Source organism: Cannabis sativa, chromosome X (genome assembly GCF_029168945.1).
Source record: "Cannabis sativa cultivar Pink pepper isolate KNU-18-1 chromosome X, ASM2916894v1, whole genome shotgun sequence".
Taxonomy (NCBI): Eukaryota; Viridiplantae; Streptophyta; class Magnoliopsida; order Rosales; family Cannabaceae; genus Cannabis; species Cannabis sativa.
In genome coordinates this window covers 80,132,359-80,155,223 of record NC_083610.1, presented here as the reverse complement: position 1 = coordinate 80,155,223, position 22,865 = coordinate 80,132,359, and the positions used below count along the sequence as shown (strand labels likewise).

Sequence of the window (22,865 nt, the reverse complement as noted above, 5' to 3'; positions counted from 1 at the left end):
CAAGTGATGATTTCCTTCGAGCTTAGCTAAATAGAAGTAAATGGATGAGCTCTTGTTTCAGTGACTATATCTTAGATCACTAAAACATCATTTACAGGTAGCTAAGTGTTTTAAGGGGCCAAATCATTGAGGGGTGAAACGGTAAATTTATCCCTTCTCGATGTAAATCATCTCTATAGAGGATCTTTGATGACATTAAGATTATAACGATGGTTAAATGAGATAGCGTATCTATATCCTGGAACATATAGAATGCTCTATATAAGTCTGAGAGTGAAATTCCAAGTTCTAAGAGTGGATTCAACAAGGAATTAATAAGTTTGTGAAGCTCAGTAATATAGATCCATGGTCCCCATTCTAGTTGAGACCATACTGCTTGTCAGACTCAATAATTGATTTATGTTTAATCAATTATAATTCTAAGGTTAAACTATGTCTAGTTTGTGAATTTTCACTAAGCAGGGGCAAAATTGTAAAGAAAAGAGATTCTAGGTTTATTTATTAATTAATAGACTCTATATGTCTAATTAATAATTATGTTAAATGACAATATTATTTAATAATCTATTTTAGTTATTAAATAATTAGTTTTGGCATTTAAATGGTTAGAATTGGAAAATTTGCGTTTTTGAGAAAATAGAAATGAAAATTGTGAAAACTGCAAAATTCCAAGTGAGGCCCATTAACACCATGGCCGGCCACTTGAATAGCTTTTTCCCATTATTATTTTCATTATTTTAATGTCAATTAATGACTAACCTAAACCTAGTAGTTGCCTATAAATAAAAAGTGATAGCTCACACCAAAATAAGAAATTTTCAGTAATTCAGGAAATTGCCTTTTTCAGAAAACTGGGCCTCTCACTTTCTCTCTATAGCCGACCCCTCTCTCTATCTTTTCTTCTTCCAATTTCGACATACCCTAGTGAAAGAGTAGTGCCCACACACAGCAAGTGGTACCTCAATCATAGTCTGGAAGATAGTGGAGGATCCAAATCATAGAGAAGGACATTCAGACTCAAATCTTGATAATACTCTGTGACAGAAAGGATACAAGGGTTAGAAATCTGAGTGGAAGGAGATATATTATTCCGCTGCAATCAATGTAAGGTTTCCTTAACTTTATATGTGTTTATTATCGTTTTAGAAAGTTCATATTTAGGATGTTAAATAACATACTTGTGAGTAGATCTAAGATCCTGGTAAAATAAAATCCAACATGTTGTGCGTCACTTTTCTATTGGATGCGTTGAGAGAAAAAATAGTTTCCATGCATAATAGTCATTTTAATCGAAATAGTGAAAATCTCACATTTCTCATAGTGGTACCCCTTTGTGAAATGTGACCCGGACCCATCTCAAAATATATTTTGGCAGTAGTCACATTGAATTCGTGCTACAAAGACGTGAATATGAAGATTGGTTTTGCATTAAATTTTGTTAAAATGATCCCCTAATTCAAAAATTAAAAATATTCTTCTTTTTAGGGTAAATTTTAACAAGTTTTTTCCTTACTCTTACACTCGTTAATGTTCTATTAATTCTCACCCTACACAGCTCCAACAATCCTGAAATTTCACAGGGACAAAGCCAAGACCATTGTGCATCACTTTTCAAAGGGACACGTTGAGATAAAAAGTAGCTTTCATGCACTAACAATCATTTTAATCGAAATAGTGAAAATCTCATCACTTTTCTGATAATGGTACCCCTTTGTGAAATGTGGCTCGGACCTTGCTCGAAATATTTTTCACGACTAGTCACAATGAATTTGTACTACTAAAATGTGAATATGAAGATTAGTTTCGCATTAAATTTGGTTAAAATAGCCCCCTAATTCAAAAATTGAAAATATTCTTCTTTTCAGGGTAAATTTTAATAAGTTTTTTCCTTACTCTTACACTCGTTAGTGTTCTGTTAAAATCTCACCCTACACATCTCCAAAAACCGTGAAATTTCACGGGGACAAAGCCAAGATCGTTGTAGATCACATTTCTCTTGGACACGTTGAGAGGAAAACTAGTCTTCATCCTCTAACAATCATTTTGATCGAAATAGTGAAAATCTCACAATTCTGATAGTGGTACCCCTTTGTGAAATGTAGCCCAGACCCATCCCGGAATATTTTTTGGTACTAGTCACATAGAGTTCGTGCTACTAAAACGTGAATATGAAGATTATTTTTGCGTTAAATTTGGTTAAAAATAACTCCTAATTCAAAAATTGAAAATATTCTTCTTTTTAGGGTAAATTTTAACAAGTTTTTTCTTACTCTTGCACTCGTTAGTGTTCTATTAAAATCTCACCCTACACATCTCTAATAATCGTTAAATTTCACGGAGAAAAAGCCAAGACCGTTGTGCATCACTTTTCTATTGGATGCGTTGAGAGAAAAAATAGTTTCCATGCATAATAGTCATTTTAATCGAAATAGTGAAAATCTCACATTTCTCATAGTGGTACCCCTTTGTGAAATGTGGCCCGGACCCCTCTCAAAATATATTTTGGTAGTAGTCACATTGAATTCATGCTACAAAGACGTGAATATCAAGATTGGTTTTGCATTAAATTTTGTTAAAATGACCCCCTAATTCAAAAATTAAAAATATTCTTCTTTTTAGGGTAAATTTTAACAAGTTTTTTCCTTACTCTTACACTCGTTAGTGTTTTATTAATTCTCACCCTACACAGCTCCAACAATCGTGAAATTGCACAGGGAAGAAGCCAAGACCATTGTGCATCACTTTTCAAAGGGACACGTTGAGATAAAAAGTAGTTTTCATGCACTAACAATCATTTTAATCAAATTAGTGAAAATCTCATCACTTTAATGATAATGGTACCCCTTTGTGAAATGTGGCTCGGACCTTACTCGAAATATTTTTAACGACTAGTCACAATGAATTTTTACTACTAAAATGTGAATATGAAGATTAGTTTCGCATTAAATTTGGTTAAAATAGCCCCCTAATTCAAAAATTGAAAATATTCTTCTTTTCAGGGTAAATTTTAACAAGTTTTTTCCTTACTCTTACATCGTTAGTGTTCTGTTAAAATCTCACCCTACACATCTCAAAAAACCGTGAAATTTCACGGGGACAAAGCCAAGACTGTTGTAGATCACTTTTCTCTTGGACACGTTGAGAGAAAAACTAGTCTTCATCCTCTAACAATCATTTCGATCGAAATAGTGAAAATCTCACAATTCTGATAGTGGTACCCCTTTGTGAAATGTAGCCCAGATCCATCCCGGAATATTTTTTGGTACTAGTCACATTGAGTTCGTGCTATTAAGACGTGAATATGAAGATTAGTTTTGCGTTAAATTTGGTTAGAAATTCCCCCTAAATCAAAAATTGAAAATATTCTTCTTTTGAGGGTAAATTTTAACAAGTTTTTTCCTTACTCTTACACTCTTTAGTGTTCTGTTAAAATTTCACCCAACACAGCTCCAAAAATCATGAAATATCATGGGGACAAAGCCAAGACCGTTGTGCATCACTTTTCTATTGGACGCGTTGAGAGAAAAAATAGTTTTCATGCACTAACAATCATTTTAATCGAAATATTGAAAATCTCACATTTCTCATAGTGGAACCCCTTTGTGAAATGTGGCCCGGACCCATCTTAGAATAATTTTTTGCACTAGTCACATTGAATTTGTGCTACTAAGATATGAATATGAAGAATTATTTCCCATTAAATTTACTTAAAATGCTCCCCTAATTTAAAAATTGAATATATTCTTCTTGTCAGGGTAAATTTTAACAAGTTTTTTTCTTAGTCTTGCACTCGTTAGTGTTCTATTAAAATCTCGCCCTACACATCTCTAATAATCGTTAAATTTCACGGAGAAAAGCTAAGACCGTTGTGTATCACTTTTCTATTGGATGCGTTGAGAGAAAAAATAGTTTCCATACACTAATAGTCATTTTAATCGAAATGGTGAAAATCTCACATTTCTCATAGTGGTACCCCTTTGTGAAATGTGATCCGGACCAATCTCTGAATATATTTTGCCAGTAGTCACATTGAATTCGTGCTACAAAGACGTCAATATGAAGATTGGTTTTGCGTTAAATTTTGTTAAAATGACCCCCTAATTAAAAAATTGAAAATATTCTTCTTTTTAGAGTAAATTTTAACAAAATTTTTCCTTAATCTTACACTCGTTAGTGTTCTATTAAAATCTTACCCTACACAGCTCAAATAATCGTGAAATTTCACAAGGACGAAGCCAAGACCATTGTGCATCACTTTTCAAAGGGAGACGTTGAGATTAAAAGAAGTTTTCATGCACTAACAATCATTTTAATCAAAATAGTAAAAATCTCATCACTTTTCTAATAATGGTACCCCTTTGTGAAATGTGGCTCAGACCCTGCTCGAAATATTTTTCACCACTAGTCACAATGAATTTGTACTACTAAAATGTGAATATGAAGATTAGTTTCGCTTTAAATTTGGTTAAAATAGCCCCTAATTCAAAAATTGAAAATATTCTTCTTTTCAAAGTAAATTTTAACAAGTTTTTTCCTTACTCTTACACTCGTTAGTGTTCTGTTAAAATCTCACCCTACACATCTCCAAAAACTGTGAAATTTCACGGGGACAAAGCTAAGACCGTTGTAGATCACTTTTCTATTAGACACGTTGAGAGAAAAACTAGTCTTCATCCTCTAACAATCATTTTGATCTAAATAGTAAAATCGCACAATTCTGATAATGGTACCCCTTTGTGAAATGTGGCCTAGACCCATCCTGGAATATTTTTTGTAACTAGTCACATTGAATTCATGCTACTAAGACGTGAATATGAAGATTAGTTTTGTATTAAATTTGGTTAAAAATACCCCGTAATTCAAAAATTGAAAATATTCTTCTCTTTAGGGTAAATTTTAACAAGTTTTTTTCTTACTCTTACACTCATTAGTGTTCTAATAATATCTCACCCTACACAGCTCCAAAAATCATGAAATTTCATGGGGAAAAAGCCAAGATCCTTGTGCATCACTTTTCTATTGAACGCATTGCGAGAAAAAATAGTTTTGATGCACTAACAATCATTTTAATCGAAATAGTGAAAATCTCACATTTCTCATAGTAGAACCCCTTTGTGAAATGTGGCTCGGACCCATCTTAGAATATTTTTTGGCACTAGTCACATTGAATTCGTGCTACTAATATATGAATATGAAGATTGATTTTGCATTAAATTTTGTTAAAATGGCCCCCTAATTTAAAAATTAAAAATATTCTTCTTTTTAGGGTAAATTTTAATAAGTTTTTTTCTTACTCTTGCACTCGCTAGTGTTCTATTAAAATCTCACCCTATACATCTCTAATAGTCGTTAAATTTCATGGAGACAAAGTCAAGACCGTTGTGCATCACTTTTCAATTGGACACGTTGAGAGAAAAACTAGTCTTCTTCCTCTAACAATCATTTTGATCGAAATAGTGAAAATCTCACAATTCTGGTAGTGGTACCCCTTTGTTAAATGTCGGACCCATCTCAGAATATTTTTTTGGCACTAGTCACATTGAACTCTTGCTACTAAGACGTGAATATGAAGATTGGTTTTGCGTTGAATTTCGTTAAAAATGCCCCCTAATTCAAAAATTGAAAATATTCTTCATTTTAGGGTAAATTTTAACAAGTTTTTTCCTTACTCTTGCACTCGTTAGTGTTCTGTCAAAATCTCAACCTACATAGCTCCAAAAATCGTGCAATTTCATGGGGATAAAGCCAACACTGCTGTGCATCACTTTTCTATGTGCAATTTCATGCACTAACAGTCTTTTTAATCGAAATAGTGAGAATCTCACATTTCTGATAGTGGTACCCCTTTGTGAAATGTGGCCCGGACTCATCTCAGATTATTTTTTGGCACTAGTCACATTGAATTCGTGCTACTAAGACATGAATATGAAGATTGGTTTCGCGTTAAATTTGATTAAAATGGCCCCCTAATTCAAAAATTTAATATATTCTCCTTTTTAGGGTAAATTTTAATAAGTTCTTTCCTTACTCTTGCACACGTTAGTGTTCTATTAAAATCTCTCCCTACACATCTCTAAAAATCGTTAAATTTCACGGAGAAAAAACCAAGACTGTTGTGCATCACTTTTCTATTGGATGCATTGAGAGAAAAAATAGTTTCCATGCACTAACAATCATTTTAATAAAAATAGTAAAAATCTCACATTTCTCATAGTGGTACCCCTTTGTAAAATGTGGCCCAGACCCATCTCAGATTATATTTTTGCACTAGTCACATTGAATTCATGCTACTAACACGTGAATATGACGATTAGTTTTGCATTAAATTTGGTTAAAATGGCCCCCTAATTCAAAAAATTGAAAATCTTCTTCTTTTTAGGGTAAATTTTAACAAGTTTTTTCCTTACTCTTACACTTGTTAGTGTTCTGTTAAAATCTCACCCTACACAGTTCCAAAAATCGTGCAATTTCATGGGGACAAAACCATCACCATTGTGCATTACTTTTCTATGGGACACGTTGAGAGAAAAAGTAGTTTTGATGCACTAACAACCATTTTAATCGAAATAGTGAAAATCCCACATTTTGATAGTGGTACCCCTTTGTGAAATGTGACCCAGACTCATCTCAGAATATTTTTTGGCACTAGTCACATTGAATTCGTGCTTCTAAGACGTTAATATGAAGATTGGTTTCGTGTTAATCTTAGTTAAAATGGCCCCCTAATTCAAAAATTGAAAATATTTTTCTTTTTAGGGTAAATTTTAACAAGTTTTTTCCTTACTCTTACACTTATTAGTGTTCTGTTGAAATCTCATCCTACACAGCTCCAAAAATCGTTAAATTTCACGTGATGAAGCCAAGACCGTTGTGCATCATTTTTCTATGGGATGCGTTGAGAAAAAAAGTAGTTTTCATGCACTAACAGTCATTTAATCGAAATAGTGAAAATCTCACTTTTTTTATAATGGTACCCCTTTTTGAAATGGTGACCGGACCCATCTCGGAATACTTTTTGGCACTAGACACATTGAATTCGTGCTACTAAGACATGAATAAGAAGATTGGTTTCGCGTTAAATTTGGTTAAAATGGCCCCCTAATTCAAAAATTCAAAATATTTTTCTTTTCAAGGGTAAATTTTAACAAGTTTTTTCCTTACTCTTACACTCGTTAGTGCTCTGTTAAAATCTCACCTTACACATCTCTAAAAAATCGTGAAATTTTACGGGGAAAAAGCCAAGACCGTTGTAGATCACTTTTCTGTTAGACACGTTGAGAGAAAATATAGTCTTCATCCTCTAACAAACATTTTGATCGAAATAGTAAAAATCTCACATTTCTTGTAGTGGTACCCCTTTGTGAAATGTGGCTCGGACCCATCTCGAAATATTTTTTGGCACTAGTCACATTGAATTCATGCTACTAAAACGTGAATATGAAGATTGGTTTTGCGTTAAATTTGGTTAAAATGGCCCCCTAATTCAAAAAATTGAAAATCTTCTTCTTTTTACGGTAAATTTTAAAAAGTTTTTTCCTTACTCTTATACTCGTTAGTGTTCTGTTAAAATCTCACCCTACACAACTCCAAAAATCGTGCAATTTCACGGGGACAAAGCCATCACCGTTGTGCATTACTTTTCTATGGGTCACGTTGAGAGAAAAAGTAGTTTACATGCACTAACAACCATTTTAATCGAAATAGTGAAAATTTCACTTTTCTGATAGCAGTACTTTTTTTTGAAGCAAACTTACAATTGATTGGAGGGGGAGTATTTGAAGAAATGACAATTAGTTTTCTGTTAGGATTAGTTAGTTGATTAAAGTTGTTATTAGCTTGTTATACTTAACTAACTTTGTTTGTAACTAATTCTTTCAGTACATTCCTTGATAAACTACCGACTGTGTAGTTCATTCAATAAGATTGATCTTTGATCTTCTAATTCTTTCTCTTTGTTTTTTCCTCTCTTTTTTCTTCTTTTTGATGTTCTTTAAACATGTCCAAAAGATCTAATAGTAATATTGTGTTGCTAGCATTACAATTTACGTGCACAATAATATTGAATGCATTATTAACACAATATTGTAGCATGCTAGCTAGAAGGAACTGGTCCAAATTAGGTGTAAACTTGGATAAAATGAGTAATAATATGTGACACAAACTTAAAATATATTTTGCCTAAGAAATCATCACTTTTGACAAGTTTAGATTCATTTTAAATAAATAAAATTGCAATTATATTTATTAAGCATTATTATCATTTATTTTAAAGTGTTTTTTTTAATTTAAAAAATTAACTTTTATTAAATCAAATCAACTACCAAAGTAGATTCCAAATTAGCTGGGATATAACCCTCGAGAAATACAGCTAGAAGTAGAACTAGAAGAACGAGCTAAACATTATACCGATATGACATATTATAAATAATAATTTTTTTTTTATATTATTTATTAAATCTAAATTATATAACTCAATATTAAATTACAATATTTCTCTTATTTATATAAAATATACGAAAAGAAGTGACTTTATAACCACTCTTCGCCTCGTTCTTAGATTCAACTCCTAAACCCACTTCTATCTAGGCAGGCCAGCACATCCATATTCCTTCCAAGGCAATAATTTTCTTCATTACCCAATTTTATACACCAAATCATTAACCCCAACTACCTTATCATCACATCTTTCTAACACTGCTAGCTGCATATACATGAAAATGATCAATGTTAATAATAATAATAATAATCAAACCACATGATAATTAATATTGTTTAATCAATTACAGACACAATTTCTTGGTCTAACAACCTTTGTTTTTATTTGTACCAAACGTTGCGGTAGTTGCTTCATCGTTATTTGTATATACACGATTCACCAAAACCTACCCCACTCCCCACTTTACTTCATTTTTAATATAATAGTACAAAAGCTCTAAAATATTTAGTGTAATTCTGCCATAAATCAGTCCCTTTCATTTTGGTAGTTTACGTAAGATAGCATTTTTGTTCAATTTATTTTTTATGATTATATGTTTCTTACAATTATTTATAATCACTTATAAATCTTTAAAAAGTTTTAAATAATTTATAATACTAAAAATAAATTTAAAATATTTTATTACATGTATAATTATTTTTTTTATATATAGTAAATAATTATTTAAACTTTTTTATTTTTAGTATGGTAAATTATTTATAATTTTTTAAAAATTTATAAGGATTTTATATAAGTATAACGTATATGATTATAAAAAAAAAATTGAAAATCTCTCCTAAATAAATAGTGTACTAAAACAATATTTTAAGGCTGCAATATAGATTTTTCTAATATTGTAAAAAACTTAATAAAGAAAAATGTTAGGGGGCACAGTAAAATTCAAACACCACAAGAGGAAGCATATTATTGTAGGTACATTTTTAATATTGGTAACTATATATATAATATAGAATAACTAAGGAAGAGGTTTTAATGGTTACATTTTTATTGTAGCCATTATGGTTACATTTTTTTAAACCATTGGATTACTATTTAATGGTTGTGATTAATTTGGAAATTAAATAAAAATAAATAAAAAATAACCTGTAACCTGAAAGTAACCTAATCATTTATTTCCTTATAAAACTTTAATTAAGATTAATTATATTTTAAAATTAAATTAATTATAATTATTAATTAATTTTTTACAATTTATTACTATATAAGGATTTTTTAGCAATTTATATTTTTATACTTAAATTATTTAAAATTTTATAGCAAAGTTTTTTATAATTTAAAATTATACACATATAATTTCATAATTTAAATTTTATTATACTTGTAATCTTAATTTTAAATTATTACACATAATTATTTAATTTTTTTATTTAAATATTTAAAAAGTAAAAAATGAAATAAGTTGAAGGATTTTTTTTAAAAAAAATGGCTGCACTTGTTATCGATTGATTAGCTTGAGGCCTCGATCATACTTAGTTCATATAATTGTAACAAAATAATTAAATATCATTTAAAAATAGTTAATTATTTGAAAATTTATTATAAGAAGAGAATTTTAATTTGTGTCAAAAGAAGTTTAATTTTTGTAAGAAAAATAATTTTTTTTGTAAATATTATAATTAAATGGCTTAATTATTAAAATAATTCAAGTAAGGATTTAAATATAAATATTAATTACTAAAAGAGGTCTTGTTAAATATTTAATTAATTATGTTAAGAAAATAGTTAATTATAATTAAATAATTCTAAAAAAGAATGTCTATTTAATTAATTATTTTAAGAAAATAGTTAATTATAATTAATTAAATCTAAAAAAGGAAAGTCTACCTATTAGTAAACTGCTATTACAGGTTAAAGAAAAATGTAACCATATGGTTACAATAAAAATGTAACCATTGAATAGTCACCCATTTATAGAATATATAGTATTGGACACTTTTTTATTATTTTGAAGTAATAGTATTAGACACCTTAAAACACTCACAATAACTTTCATACTTTATTCTTTAAAATATATTACGAAAAATTTACTTTTTCTTATTTTACAGTACATTTTTATATGAATCAGTTTATTTTAAAATATATTGCGACAATTTCACTTTTTTTAAAAAAATTTATTATATTTTATTTAACTGGAATATATAATATTAATGTATACACATATATTCATACAAAAATTATTATTAAAATTTAAAATGATTAATAAAATATTACAAAATAGTAATGCTCCTTCAAAAAATAAATGGCGTTTTTGCATACAAAAATCAAAACTTAATAGAAAGAAAGAAAGAAAAATTCATCAATCAGCAAACTAAATACCAATTAAAATAGTTTTTCATTTTACAAACTATACCCTTTCTCTCTTTCCTATAATTTGATCAAAGTCTTCTCTCTTTTTTTTAATTTGTTAAACCAGAATGAAATAAAAACATCTCAAATAACAAAACCCATAAAAACCATTTCATATCTCTCTCTCTCTCTCTCTCTCTCTCTCTCTCTCTCTCTCTCATCAAATCTCCATACCCAGAGAATTCAGATTTATCAGATTTACATAGAGATAGAGAGAGAGAGAGAGAGAGAAGCAAGCATGAGGACCAAAGTAGCTCAACTTTCCATTAGTCTAAAACTAACTCTCTCCTTATTCTTCCTCTTCTTCTTCCTAATTCTAATAATCAGATCAAACTTCTCCTTCACCAATATCTCTTCTCCAGCCACCGTCGTATCCAAAACCCACATCTCAAATTCAACTAACTGTCCAACAAACAATATCATCGCTTCCCCAATTCAAACATGCACCAAAACGCCGCCGTCTTTGGCCAACGCATTAGTCCACTACGTAACCACAAACATAACCCCACAACAAACCCTCAAAGAAATCTCAGTCTCCATGAGAATCCTCGAGAAGAAATCGCCTTGTAACTTCCTCGTCTTCGGATTAGGACACGACAGTCTCATGTGGAATGCCCTTAACTACGGCGGCCGTACCGTATTTTTAGAGGAAGACAAATCTTGGATCGAACAAATACGACGTCGTATGCCTGGTCTGGAGTCGTACCACGTGGAATACGATACTAAGGTCCACCAAGCCGATGAGCTTATGAAAATCAGTAGTGGGACCCAGGATTGTGAGGTGGTGGGGGACCCACGATTCTCCAAGTGTCAGCTTGCTCTTAAGAATTTCCCTAGTGACGTGTACGATACAGAGTGGGACCTCATCATGGTTGATGCGCCTACTGGGTGGGTCCCACATGCTCCCGGGAGGATGACCGCTATTTACACGGCTGGGATTATGGCTAGGAATAGAGAGAGTGGAGAAACTGATGTGTTCGTTCATGACGTGGATAGGCCCGTAGAGGATAAATTCTCTAAGGCTTTTCTTTGTCAAGGCTATCTCACCCAACAACAAGGTAGGTTGAGGCATTTCACTATTCCTAGCCATAGGGCTCGTCTTGGAAGACCATTTTGCCCTTGACTTTTAGATTGGTTGAAGCCTCTTTTTCTTCTTCCTTTAAATTTTCTCCTATCCTACCTCATTAATTATTATTTTTATACTACTGTAAAATTAAATAAAATAAAATTGTATTTTTTTTTTCTCTTTTTCTTTTTCAATGGTAATTTTTCGTAGATGTAAAAGGGATACATTACATGGATTTCGCTTCAATAAACTAGCCACCTTTATGTTGCATTATCTTAAGAAGTAGAATATTTTTTTTATGTGACTAACTCTAATACTTAGTAGCATTAGTTAATAAATAATGATTAAATATATAATTAATAGAAAAAAGAAATTGACAATATATGTTTTTTTATTAATTTTGTTATAAATTATAATTAGGAGAGGTAGAGCTTTACTTTTGACAATAATTATAGTTATTGAAAAATATAGGAACAAACACAGAATATGGACCACCAGTCAGTGCAATAATTGTAACTTCGCTTAGAAACAAAATATGCATAATTAGACTAGTAATTATTACATGGTTGGACCTAATGAAACATTTTAAAATAACTAAAAAATGAAAATAAGTGATAGAAATTTAAAATATAATTCATTTAATAAAAGTATGCATTAATAGTATGTTAAAAATGATATAAATTATAGTCTTAGATATAGTATAAGTAGTTCCACAAAGAGGAGATCTCAAGTTTGATTCTCCCTCCCCAAAATCAAAAAAAAAAAAGTTGGTATAAATTTGGCAAATTTTATATTAAATTTAACACAATATTTGTTATGATATAAAATTTACATTATAAAAATGTATTATTTTTTTGTTTATATTTATGTTATTTATATTATTTTATTAATATATTTAATTATAACATTAAATTTTAAAGTATTTATATTTTTTTTTACTATCTTACATATTAAAATAATAATAAAATTAACAATAAAATTATTAATTTTAATTTTTATTATTTTTTTGAATAAAAAGAATTTATAGATTAAAATCAAAAGGTGTTAGACCTCACGGTCATTACATATGATGTCGTTTGGTATAGAAGAAAGTTTCACCATACCAGTAATATTGATGGCAAAAGCTCACTTAGCCACATTTTGAGTTACAAAATTACAATATCTTGAAATAAACAAAAAATTATAACTTAACAAATGATTAGAGAGATTTTTACATTGAATTGCATAGTTACCAATACCCCAACTAGAACAGATTCCTTTCAGCATCCTGATAACTGTCTTAGAGTCACTCTCAATCATCACAAAAGGGTGATTCAATGAAACTGCTGTCTCCATAGCTGACAGACAGGCTGTAACTTCTCCAATAAGCGAATCGGAGAAATTCAGCTTATTGGTAGCCACCCACAAAACAAACTCTATATGGTCTAACCAAAGCTACCACGCATATAGAACCGCAACCAACTTTCACATCATAGTTGATTTTGACCCAATCTACAGGGGGAGGGACCAAACAGAAGACACAACAACCTTCGACCAATCAAACTGACAAGAACCATAATCTGCGTAACAAATAGAGATAAAGTCAATACAATGTTTAAGGTTACTCAGAGAATTATTGTGTACCTTGTCGTTGCAGGCTTTCTAGATTGTATCAATTACAATCGAAGCATAAAGGAACAATTCCTGAACGTCCACCCCTTTAGACTTTAGACTCCAAAGAAACTGCACCCAATCCCAAACACGAGCTCCAGAATCCAAAACCGGTATTACTCCCCATTAGGATGACCTCCACAAGTGAAAGGCAAAATTACAATAAAAGAACAGGTGCTCCGTTGTTTCCTCCCCCTCCCCACAAATAGGATAGGAAACATCCTCAATATGTAATCTTCTAGCGAGGAGAGAGCGTGTAATACCCTGGAATTAAGAAAAGGATTAGCAAAACCCTAATTAGATAATTATGAATAATTGATGAATTATATTATTATATAGTTCAATATATGTGAATTAATATGAATTTTAATATGTTAAGACCCCGTTGGTGAGCCAGGGGCATTTTAGTAATTGTTACCCGAGTAGGGTAAAATGATGAAATTAATTTAATTACGTGCTTAATAGAACTATATTATTATACAGTATGCCTGTGTTGTCTTTTTCAAGTGTGTTCTGACAGGTTGGTGCGGTATAGTCACAACCGGGAATTTCGGGCCGAACCGGGTTCGGGCCCGAAATGCAAATTGGATTGATTTAATTGGTATTTTATTTGATAAGTGATAATCTGAAATTTATTTGGGAATAAATTGAGTATGAAATGACTCGAGCTAAGATTGAGTTGGTTGTGGGGCAACTGGCTAATATTACTCTGCAATCCACTCTTCTAGAGAGAATTAAAGAAGCACAAAAGCAAGATTCGGAATTGATAAAAACCCAAGCTAGGGTTTCGGCTGGGAAGGCTAGTGATTTCTTAGTGGATGAAACAGGAATGTTGAGATTCGGGAATCGAGTTTATGTGCCCATGGATGAGAACATCAAGAAAGAGATCATGGATGAGTCTCACACGACTCCCTATTCAATTCATCCAGGGTCAACAAAGATGTATCAAGACCTGAGAGACATGTTCTGGTGGCCAGGCATGAAGAATGACATCGCTGAATATGTTGCAAAGTGCCTTACGTGTCAGCAAGTAAAAGCTGAGCACCAGCGACCTGCAGGGTTACTACAACCACTGAATATACCAGAGTGGAAATGGGAGGACATTGCTATGGACTTCGTGGTAGGTATGCCTAGAACCACGGGACAATTTGACTTTGTGTGGGTCATAGTGGACAGGTTTACAAAGTTGGCTCACTTTTTACCTGTTCGGACGAATTTCTCCATTGACCAGTATTCTGAGTTATATGTCAGAGAAATTGTTCGTCTTCATGGTGTCCCAAAGTCCATTGTGTCGGATAGAGATCTGAAGTTTACATCGAGATTCTGGGAGTCTGCATCGAGCTATGGGAACTCAGTTAAAGTTCAGCACAACTTTTCATCCTCAAACGGATGGGCAATCCGAGAGGACGATACATATTCTAGAAGACATGCTTCGGGCATGTGTGCTTGACTTTGAGGGATCATGGGTAAAGTACCTTCCCCTGATCGAGTTCTCTTATAATAACAGCTATCAGGCAACAATCGGGATGACTCCTTATGAACTTTAATATGGAAGAAATAAGTGTAGATCGCCCATTCACTGGGATGAAGTGGGTGAAAGAAAGTTCTTGGGTCCCGAAGCTGTTCAGAAAACAAGTGAGGCAGTTGACAAGATTAGAGCGTGAATGTTCGCGACTCAGAGTAGGCAGAAGAGTTACGCTGATCCAAAGCGTCGAGATATTGATTTTCAGGAGCTGGGCGAAGAATGTACATGTTCGAGCCATATCAGACCAAGCGGGTTAAGGGTCTACCAGTGATGAACTTTTGAATTCTATTTTGCCATTTAGGTCAGCTAGTAAGAAAAGACTTGTAATAGAGTTTGTAAAGATTTTTTTGGGATCCCAACTGTTTAAAAGTTTAAATGTATTGCAAGTTTATTTTCATTCTGTTTAATATAAAAGTTTAAATTTTGCGCTATTTTGATTAGTAATCCCGATTAGGGGATTAGGGTTTCATAAACATTTTGGGTAGCGTGCCTAATTATTTAGGGCGTTACAGAGCAAATAGGCAAAGTATTTGAGAGGATGCTCCACCAGAGGATCTTGTGACACTCCAAAATTTTAGAATTCTAAAGTTTATTCCACATAGCGGGAGCAACATTGCATGGTGGGGCACGCTGCAAAGCTTGAATAAGTTAAGCACATTTAGTCGAAAATAGACCATTTGACTGTTTAAGCCATACCCACTTATCCCTTTCTTGTCCACAGGGTCTACCACTTTTGATGATATTCTTAGTTGCTTCTAGATCAAAAAGAGCATGTAGTTTGGAGATGTCCCAATTCCCATTGTTTAAAAGTAAATTCGTAACTTTCTCCAAACCTTCAGGTTGAGGATAAATGTCTGGTCATATATAACCCACAGATCATTCCAAATATTCGTTCCTTGCTCATCCGAAATAAGTTTGCAGGCCCTTTATTTAAGAATTTCTTTAGATTTCACGACATTCTTCCAGAACCACAAATCTAAGTTTTAAAAAGAACAATTCAAGAAAGGTCTACCCCTTAGGTACTTGTCACTTAAGACCTTACAACACAGAGATTAATCCTCGTTAATGAGAATCCAGCCACATTTAACCAATAAAACCTTATTTATTTCCAAAATCTAATCCTAAAATATGTAATATAATGTCTAATCCTAAAATATGTACTCAATTTTCTACTCACAAAAAATGTCAATTTTATTTCTCCTCTATTTTCCATCACTAAGGTTGGCCAACCACCACAAAGACTACTAAAACACTAACCACCACCGAAATTCTGTCCAAAAAAAACCTTTTTTGTGTAGTCTTTTTATGACAGGGAGAGAGAGAAAAAAATAAAAAAAAATGTATATTTTATCTTAAAATAGAATATTAACATATTTATGTTTAATTGTGAAGTCACAATAAGTATGAGTCAAAAATAGAATTATTAGTATTTTTTGTCCGTAAACATTTTACATTATCAATTTGTTCTTCTTATTGTATACGGCTTATTAATAATACTCATCAAAATATCATTTTTAGAGTAACGTAATTTTTCCATTACACTATATTCAATTTTATTATAAAACAAGTTAAGTAGTAGATGATAGTTGATAAATGGATACAAATTAAATACCCTTCACTTTTTTTATGTTAATGAATAATAAAATAAAATAAAAATTATTTTTTTATAAGAAGAGTGTTAATTACAACATTTTAGTCAATCTCCACATCCGAATATTTTTATTTTTAGTTTTTTAATTATTAAAGTAAAAAATGTGAAAAGTATTTAATTTACATCCATTTACTAACTACCATCCATCGCGTCACTCGTTTCACGATAAAATTGAATAGAATATGATCGAAATATCACGTTACTGTAAAAATTATATTTCAAAAGTACACGACCCTATCTAAACGTATCTTGTATAAGCCGTCGCCAAGGCAAAGGACAGCGAAGGAGGCCAAGGTAACAACTAAGCCAAGGGGCACCTCAACTACGCACATCCTTCCTAACATTACTTCTGTGTGTAGTATTTTGGTATATATTTTAAGTGCACATAGGCATACTCAGATCATTTAAAGCTTGTGTGTTGTGGTTTTTGTAATTATTTTTACTTTGATTAAAAATTACATCATACTAGTCAACTCGTGATATTGTTAATAATATGATGTTTATTCCATATTCTAGATCCCCAAGGTATAGCAAATGTTCAAAGATCTCTTGGTAATCATGAAGAGAGAGCAGGAATAATCATGAAGAATTAATGTGGCAAATCATGTTTACATGTGTGTTAATTAGTATTAGTAATTCTTTCCTATAGCAGTCTATGATGGGCTTTAGTAGATACTGAAAATACTTCACTAGCTTAAGTTTTTTGCTAATTTGGACGACTTCACTGCGTTCCAATTATATTTCTAAACAGGAACATGTATAGCTATATTCAGATTTCAAATCCCAATTAACATTCATTTTCATTTCAATTCTAGTAATGGTTAAAATTCCAATCTATTCCCACTATCTTGGAGCCAATAAATAAGCATCTACACAAGCTAATTCTGTACAAATTTCTAATGAGGGGACTTATTTTTTTACTCGAAAAGGAAAGGGAAACCAGATAAAGAAAAACATAACAAGAACAAGAAAAAAGAAGAGGGATCTAATCTAATCTAATTTAATGGTTTGCTCAAGGAAACCAAAATAAGGGTTCACCTTGTTGAACCACCACGCCAATACCCCCAATTGCTCATTCCACACTTTGTTAGAAATTCTTGATAATCTTGTTCAAGTTTTCTGTAATCATGAGATGACTCTTCAAAAGAAATTTCAACCAGATCTTCAGATTGATCCTGCATAATGATCAAAATTAACCAACATATAAAGTAGAATACTTCTAATGATCATAATGGTGCAAACTTTGAGAGTAGAGTTTCTCTTGAAACATATACCTCTTAATTCAATAAAATTTAGTTCACTGTGAACAAAATGAGAAGTAAAACAGCATAATATCTTTAAGGCAAATGTTTGCAGTTATTCTAGAATTTCTAACTTGACAAGTAAGACATCACAGTATATAGATCTTAATACTACCTCCTCGATAGTTAGTGAAATTGCACCAATCACTACTAACTCAGACAGCGAAATTGCTCACTTAGAAGTATTAAAGAGATATGACAACTAGAATTAGAACTCCTTTACTCACAGTGGAATCCAAAATTGACTCAGTATCTAACTTTTCGGGTTCCCATGCATCACCAAGAGCATATCTCCATCGCTCACCTCTGGACCTATGATTCTTTAAAACTGATTCATTCACAGCTTTGTGTCTCAACTCTCCAAAAACTCTGGTGTGAAAGGCACTAATTATGCATTTGACACAAAATGCCATAAGTGGCGCCAGAACTAGAAAACCACAAACAGTTCTAGCCTGATAATATGATGGAAAACCCTGTTAAGGTCATCAAGTTTGGTGAGCAAGTATAATAAGAATACACAAGAAGGCATTACTACTATTTATGTGAGATGAAAACAGGGTATGAAACACACTAACATGAGGCGTACACCGATAATATAGCACACTTAAATTCTTCTGGTCCAATACTCCATTCAAGATATTCAAAGAGAAATGATCCTTTTTAGGTAATCTAAAGTAAGCTGACCAACTTCTCCCAACCTGACAATGATAAAAAAAAACACAAGTCTACAGCATTAGAGACCTGAAACTGTATAAATTTAATCTTTATTTGAGAAGGATCAAGAGAAGCTACTCTAGAATTTTGGCTAAACTAAAATGCTTAACATGCAAGTTTTTACCATGTTCAAATTTCGCATGGCATAAACCTGAAGTCTTAGGCATGCACGTGGCAATTTCCAACTCATTTACTCAACATAAACTCATTAGAAATGAAATCAGTAGTGTCTAAAGATTTCTAGTAAAGTAACATTTAGCATTGAAGCATGCGTTGCTTCATGTCAACAATAAAAAATAGCTCATGAACCAGAAATTTAGCAACATCTTGAGGCCTGCACTACGCACATCGATATTCATTCTAAAGTAATAGAATCAAGTCAAAATTTAACAGATTTCGAATCCTAGCATTAAAAATTCAATCCAAAAAGTACAAGAAAGAATCAAGAGCACACTTTATAAAAGAGAAGCTTATGGAAAGTGTTTATTTACAACATTCAAGGAGATATAGTGTCCACCACATTTAATTCATTACTTTCACCCACATGAAGAAAATGCATTACTACTTATCTCATTCGAAAAGAAGAAAAAAATTCATACAAGTGAAATTAGCTGAGGCTATGTTATCTCTGTCAAGAATCAGTCTTACCGCTTGAATTAATGTGGATGCTGAAGGAATGTTAAGCTGCTGACCTTCAAAAACAAGGTCAACATCCACTATGTTCCTATTAGCTGCAGCAATTTCATACATAGAAACTCCATGCTGCTTCGAAATTGAACTCAAAGTTTCACCCCTGCACCCAAAATTTTGCATCAAATGACATGAAACCAGATTAAAAAACGGTAACATACATAACTCTTGACTACAGCATCCCAAAATTCGGATATATAAGTTCTGATTTGAATTCATATAATAACTTCTGGTACCTTTTGACAACATGAACCAAGTAATGCTTGGCTGAGCATTGACCCTCTGACATCTCCTGAATATGGAATCTCCATTTCTGTACATCAATAACATATATAATTCTTTCATATATACATAAAAAATGTGTGTGTAATACATAAAGCTTGAGAAATCTTACCTCAACTGAGCCTCTTAAATGTTTCTTAAGAAATCCTGTACTGTTTGCCCAAGATTTAAAAAACAAACTTTCGGACAACCCACATAACAAAACAACAAAAAAAATGTCAAATGAATAAGAAAGAACAGAATGTGAAAATGCATAGTTCATTTTTCCATTTTAATGAGAAAAGCAAGAAATACCTGTGAGATGGGATTGGGAAGTTGGGTTTTGATTGGAATAGCGGAAGAAGGAAGTGTGGTGGTGTCTGCCTTAGCTGCACTTCCATCACAAAATCATACTCAGTTAACCCAACAAAGCGATGAATCTTCTCTACCCATTCATTCCCCGCTGTTTCAAGTTTCAGAAAAGTATAGGTTTACCCCTAAATTTTATCTTCTTTATACTTTTGTCCCCTAAATTATAAGAACAACAAATTATATCCTTCGAATATTACCTCTTTATTAACGACACCATTTTAATAAAACGACAATAATCGAAAACGATAACATATAGGTTACATTTGACTACTCTTTTTACATTTTAAAAAAAAGTAATTTGTAGTAAAATTCTCTTATATTTTGATTTTTATACACTTAATCCTTTTATTTTATTTTTGGTAAATCTCCCTTATATTTTAATTTTTATACACTTAATTCCCTTATTTTTTTTAACAAAACCCCCTTATGTTTTAATTTTTATACACTTAACCTATTTATCTATTTTTTTTGTGGCAAAACTCCTTTATGTTTATTTTTCTTTGTAAATTTGACACGCTAGTTAATTACTGTTAAATATCAACTGGATGACTATTGTATACAACTGTGTATATGTAACAGTAAATTCTCGAAGTCGATACAGTAATAATCCAGTTAGTATTTAATGGTAATATCTAACTAAAACTTTAAATTTGCAAAGAAAAGTAAATTTAAGGGGGTTTTGCTACCAAAATAAAAGATAAAGAAGTTAAGTGTATAAAAATTAAAACATAAGTGGGTTTTGCCACAAAAAAAAATAACAGGGTTAAGTGTAAAAAAACTAAAACATAAAGGGGTTTTGCCACAAAAAAAAAAAAGATAAGAGGTTAAGCGTATAAAAATTAAAATATAAGAAGGTTTCGCCGTAAATTACTCTTTTAAAAATAATAAAGTAAGGAAATAAATTATAAAATTATTAGAGCTTGTTTGGTTGTGTTTTCAGTTTTCAGTTTTTAAAATTGTATTTTTAAAAGTGAGAATAGAAAACAGTTTTTTGTCATTTTAAAAATTTAATGGTGTTTGGCACAAATTTTTAAAAACTGTTTTTAGATTTTTTAGCACCATACCATGACATTAACCCATCCCGATCTAGGTTCGGGTATGGTTCCGGGTCTAGGATCCGAGTATGTGAGCAAAATATAAAATATAATATGTTAGACAAAAAAAATTGTTTTTAAAAATTGAAAACAGCATTTTGATGTTTTCTATTTTCTAGTTTTTTAAAACTCAATTTTTAAAAAACAGATTTTAAAAATTTTTGCCAAACGACTCCTAATAGTTTTTAAAAACTGTTTTCAGTTTTAAAAAACAGAAAACAGTTTTTAAACTGTGTTAAGCAAAAATTTCTCATTTAGAATATTAAAAATAAATGCAAAACACAATTTCACTTATGCCAAAATTATAGCATAAGAGTTTATTAATTTAAGTTCGACCCATCCAAGATTATAAGAATAACCTCTTAATTACAATCCTTTTATTTAAAGGAGATACCCTTTGATTCCAATTACGATGATATTAAATGATTTGAAATAAATTAGGGGAATTTGGGGTAAATTTGGAATTGCAGCTGAACTCAGTCCATTTAACTAACCAAGCTGCCTACATACCTTCTTTGTGAAGGATCAAGCCACTTGTAGTTCAGAATACAGTATTTTAGAATTTGGATATAAGGATTCCGGTAGATGACCACTTTCAGGAATCCTTTGCTATTTAAAAATTTAGGAAAATTCCTAGGTGGATGACCTTTAATGGAATTTTAGGATTTGTATTTTTATACTATTTTTGTGGTATTGACGACTGCACTTAGTCTTAACAACTAAGTTGCCTACGTATCTTTTTATAAGAATCAAGTCAAACGTAGTTCCAACAATCTTTGTGAAAGTTAATTCACTTTGCCATTTTGAAGTGAATGACCTCATTTAGCATATTGAGATGAGAGAACCTCACTTGAGATTTTTTGAGGTAAAAGACCTCATTTGAGAATTTTGAGGTGAATGACCTCATTTAGAATTTTATAGAGGTGAATGACCTCATTTGGAATTTGATGAGGTTAATGACCTCATTTAGAATTTTGAGGATTTGTGATTGTACCTAATCTTAGCAATTAGGTTGCCTACATACCTAAAATGGGATCAAATCGAACGTAGTTCATATGGTAAACTTGTATTATTTGAAGAAATGAGTATTTTATTTTGAATAAAAACTCATTTTTAATCTCCCTTGAATAAGTCGGGAAACCACTTGAATTACAATTCTATTTTCGTGAGAATTGTAAAATAATTCACATGAGAATTGTAAAATAATTCAAATTATTTGAGACTTTGTGTCTTTTTTTTTTTTTAATGATTTGAATTGTATAATTTAGAATTGGACTCAATAATATTTAAAACAATACTGCTTTATGTCCCAATTTTCTCACATTGATTGTGTATTCATTTTCTTTACAGTACATGTAAATCTTTTGACTTCACACACTAAAATTATCTGAAGCTTTAACTTTGGGATTTAACCTTCAGATTTTTATATTCATCAGATATATGTATATATGGAAGAAGTTTCAATTGTTACATTTTTATTGTAACCATGATGGTTACATTTTTTTTAAGCCATTAGATTACTATTCAATGGTTGTGATTGATTTAGAAATTAAATAAAAATAAATAAAAAATAACTTGTAACCTGAAAGTAACCTAATCATTTATTTCCTTATAAAACTTTAATTAAGATTAATTATATTTTAAAATTAAATTAATTATAATTATTAATTAATTTTTTGCAATTTATTACTATATAAG

At 31.3% G+C, this 22,865-nt stretch overlaps 2 protein-coding genes across 4 annotated transcripts; one reads left to right on the top strand and one right to left on the bottom strand.

The window, feature by feature from the left end:
• Window positions 1-10,792: 10,792 nt before the first annotated feature.
• On the top strand, window positions 10,793-12,182 carry LOC115699679 (glucuronoxylan 4-O-methyltransferase 3). The gene has a single exon (XM_030627204.2). It carries the CDS (start codon window positions 11,082-11,084, stop codon window positions 11,964-11,966), a length of 885 nt encoding a protein of 294 aa, XP_030483064.1. The 5' UTR covers window positions 10,793-11,081; the 3' UTR covers window positions 11,967-12,182.
• A 5,327-nt stretch (window positions 12,183-17,509) lies between these two features.
• LOC115699687 (uncharacterized) lies at window positions 17,510-20,208 on the bottom strand. Of its 3 annotated transcripts, none has more exons than XM_061105537.1 (7): window positions 20,018-20,206; window positions 19,835-19,914; window positions 19,677-19,753; window positions 19,399-19,543; window positions 18,612-18,734; window positions 18,264-18,509; window positions 17,510-17,910 (listed from the first exon to the last, which is right to left on the bottom strand). In XM_061105537.1, the coding sequence occupies exons 1-7, from the start codon at window positions 20,100-20,102 to the stop codon at window positions 17,770-17,772; spliced, it is 897 nt and encodes a 298-aa protein (XP_060961520.1). In that variant the 5' UTR covers window positions 20,103-20,206; the 3' UTR covers window positions 17,510-17,769. The 3 variants fall into 3 exon arrangements, with proteins under 3 accessions (XP_060961520.1, XP_030483082.1, XP_060961521.1); XM_030627222.2 differs by having other exon boundaries at window positions 19,835-19,901; window positions 20,017-20,205; XM_061105538.1 differs by lacking the exon at window positions 18,264-18,509 and having other exon boundaries at window positions 19,835-19,901; window positions 20,017-20,208.
• Window positions 20,209-22,865: the final 2,657 nt, after the last annotated feature.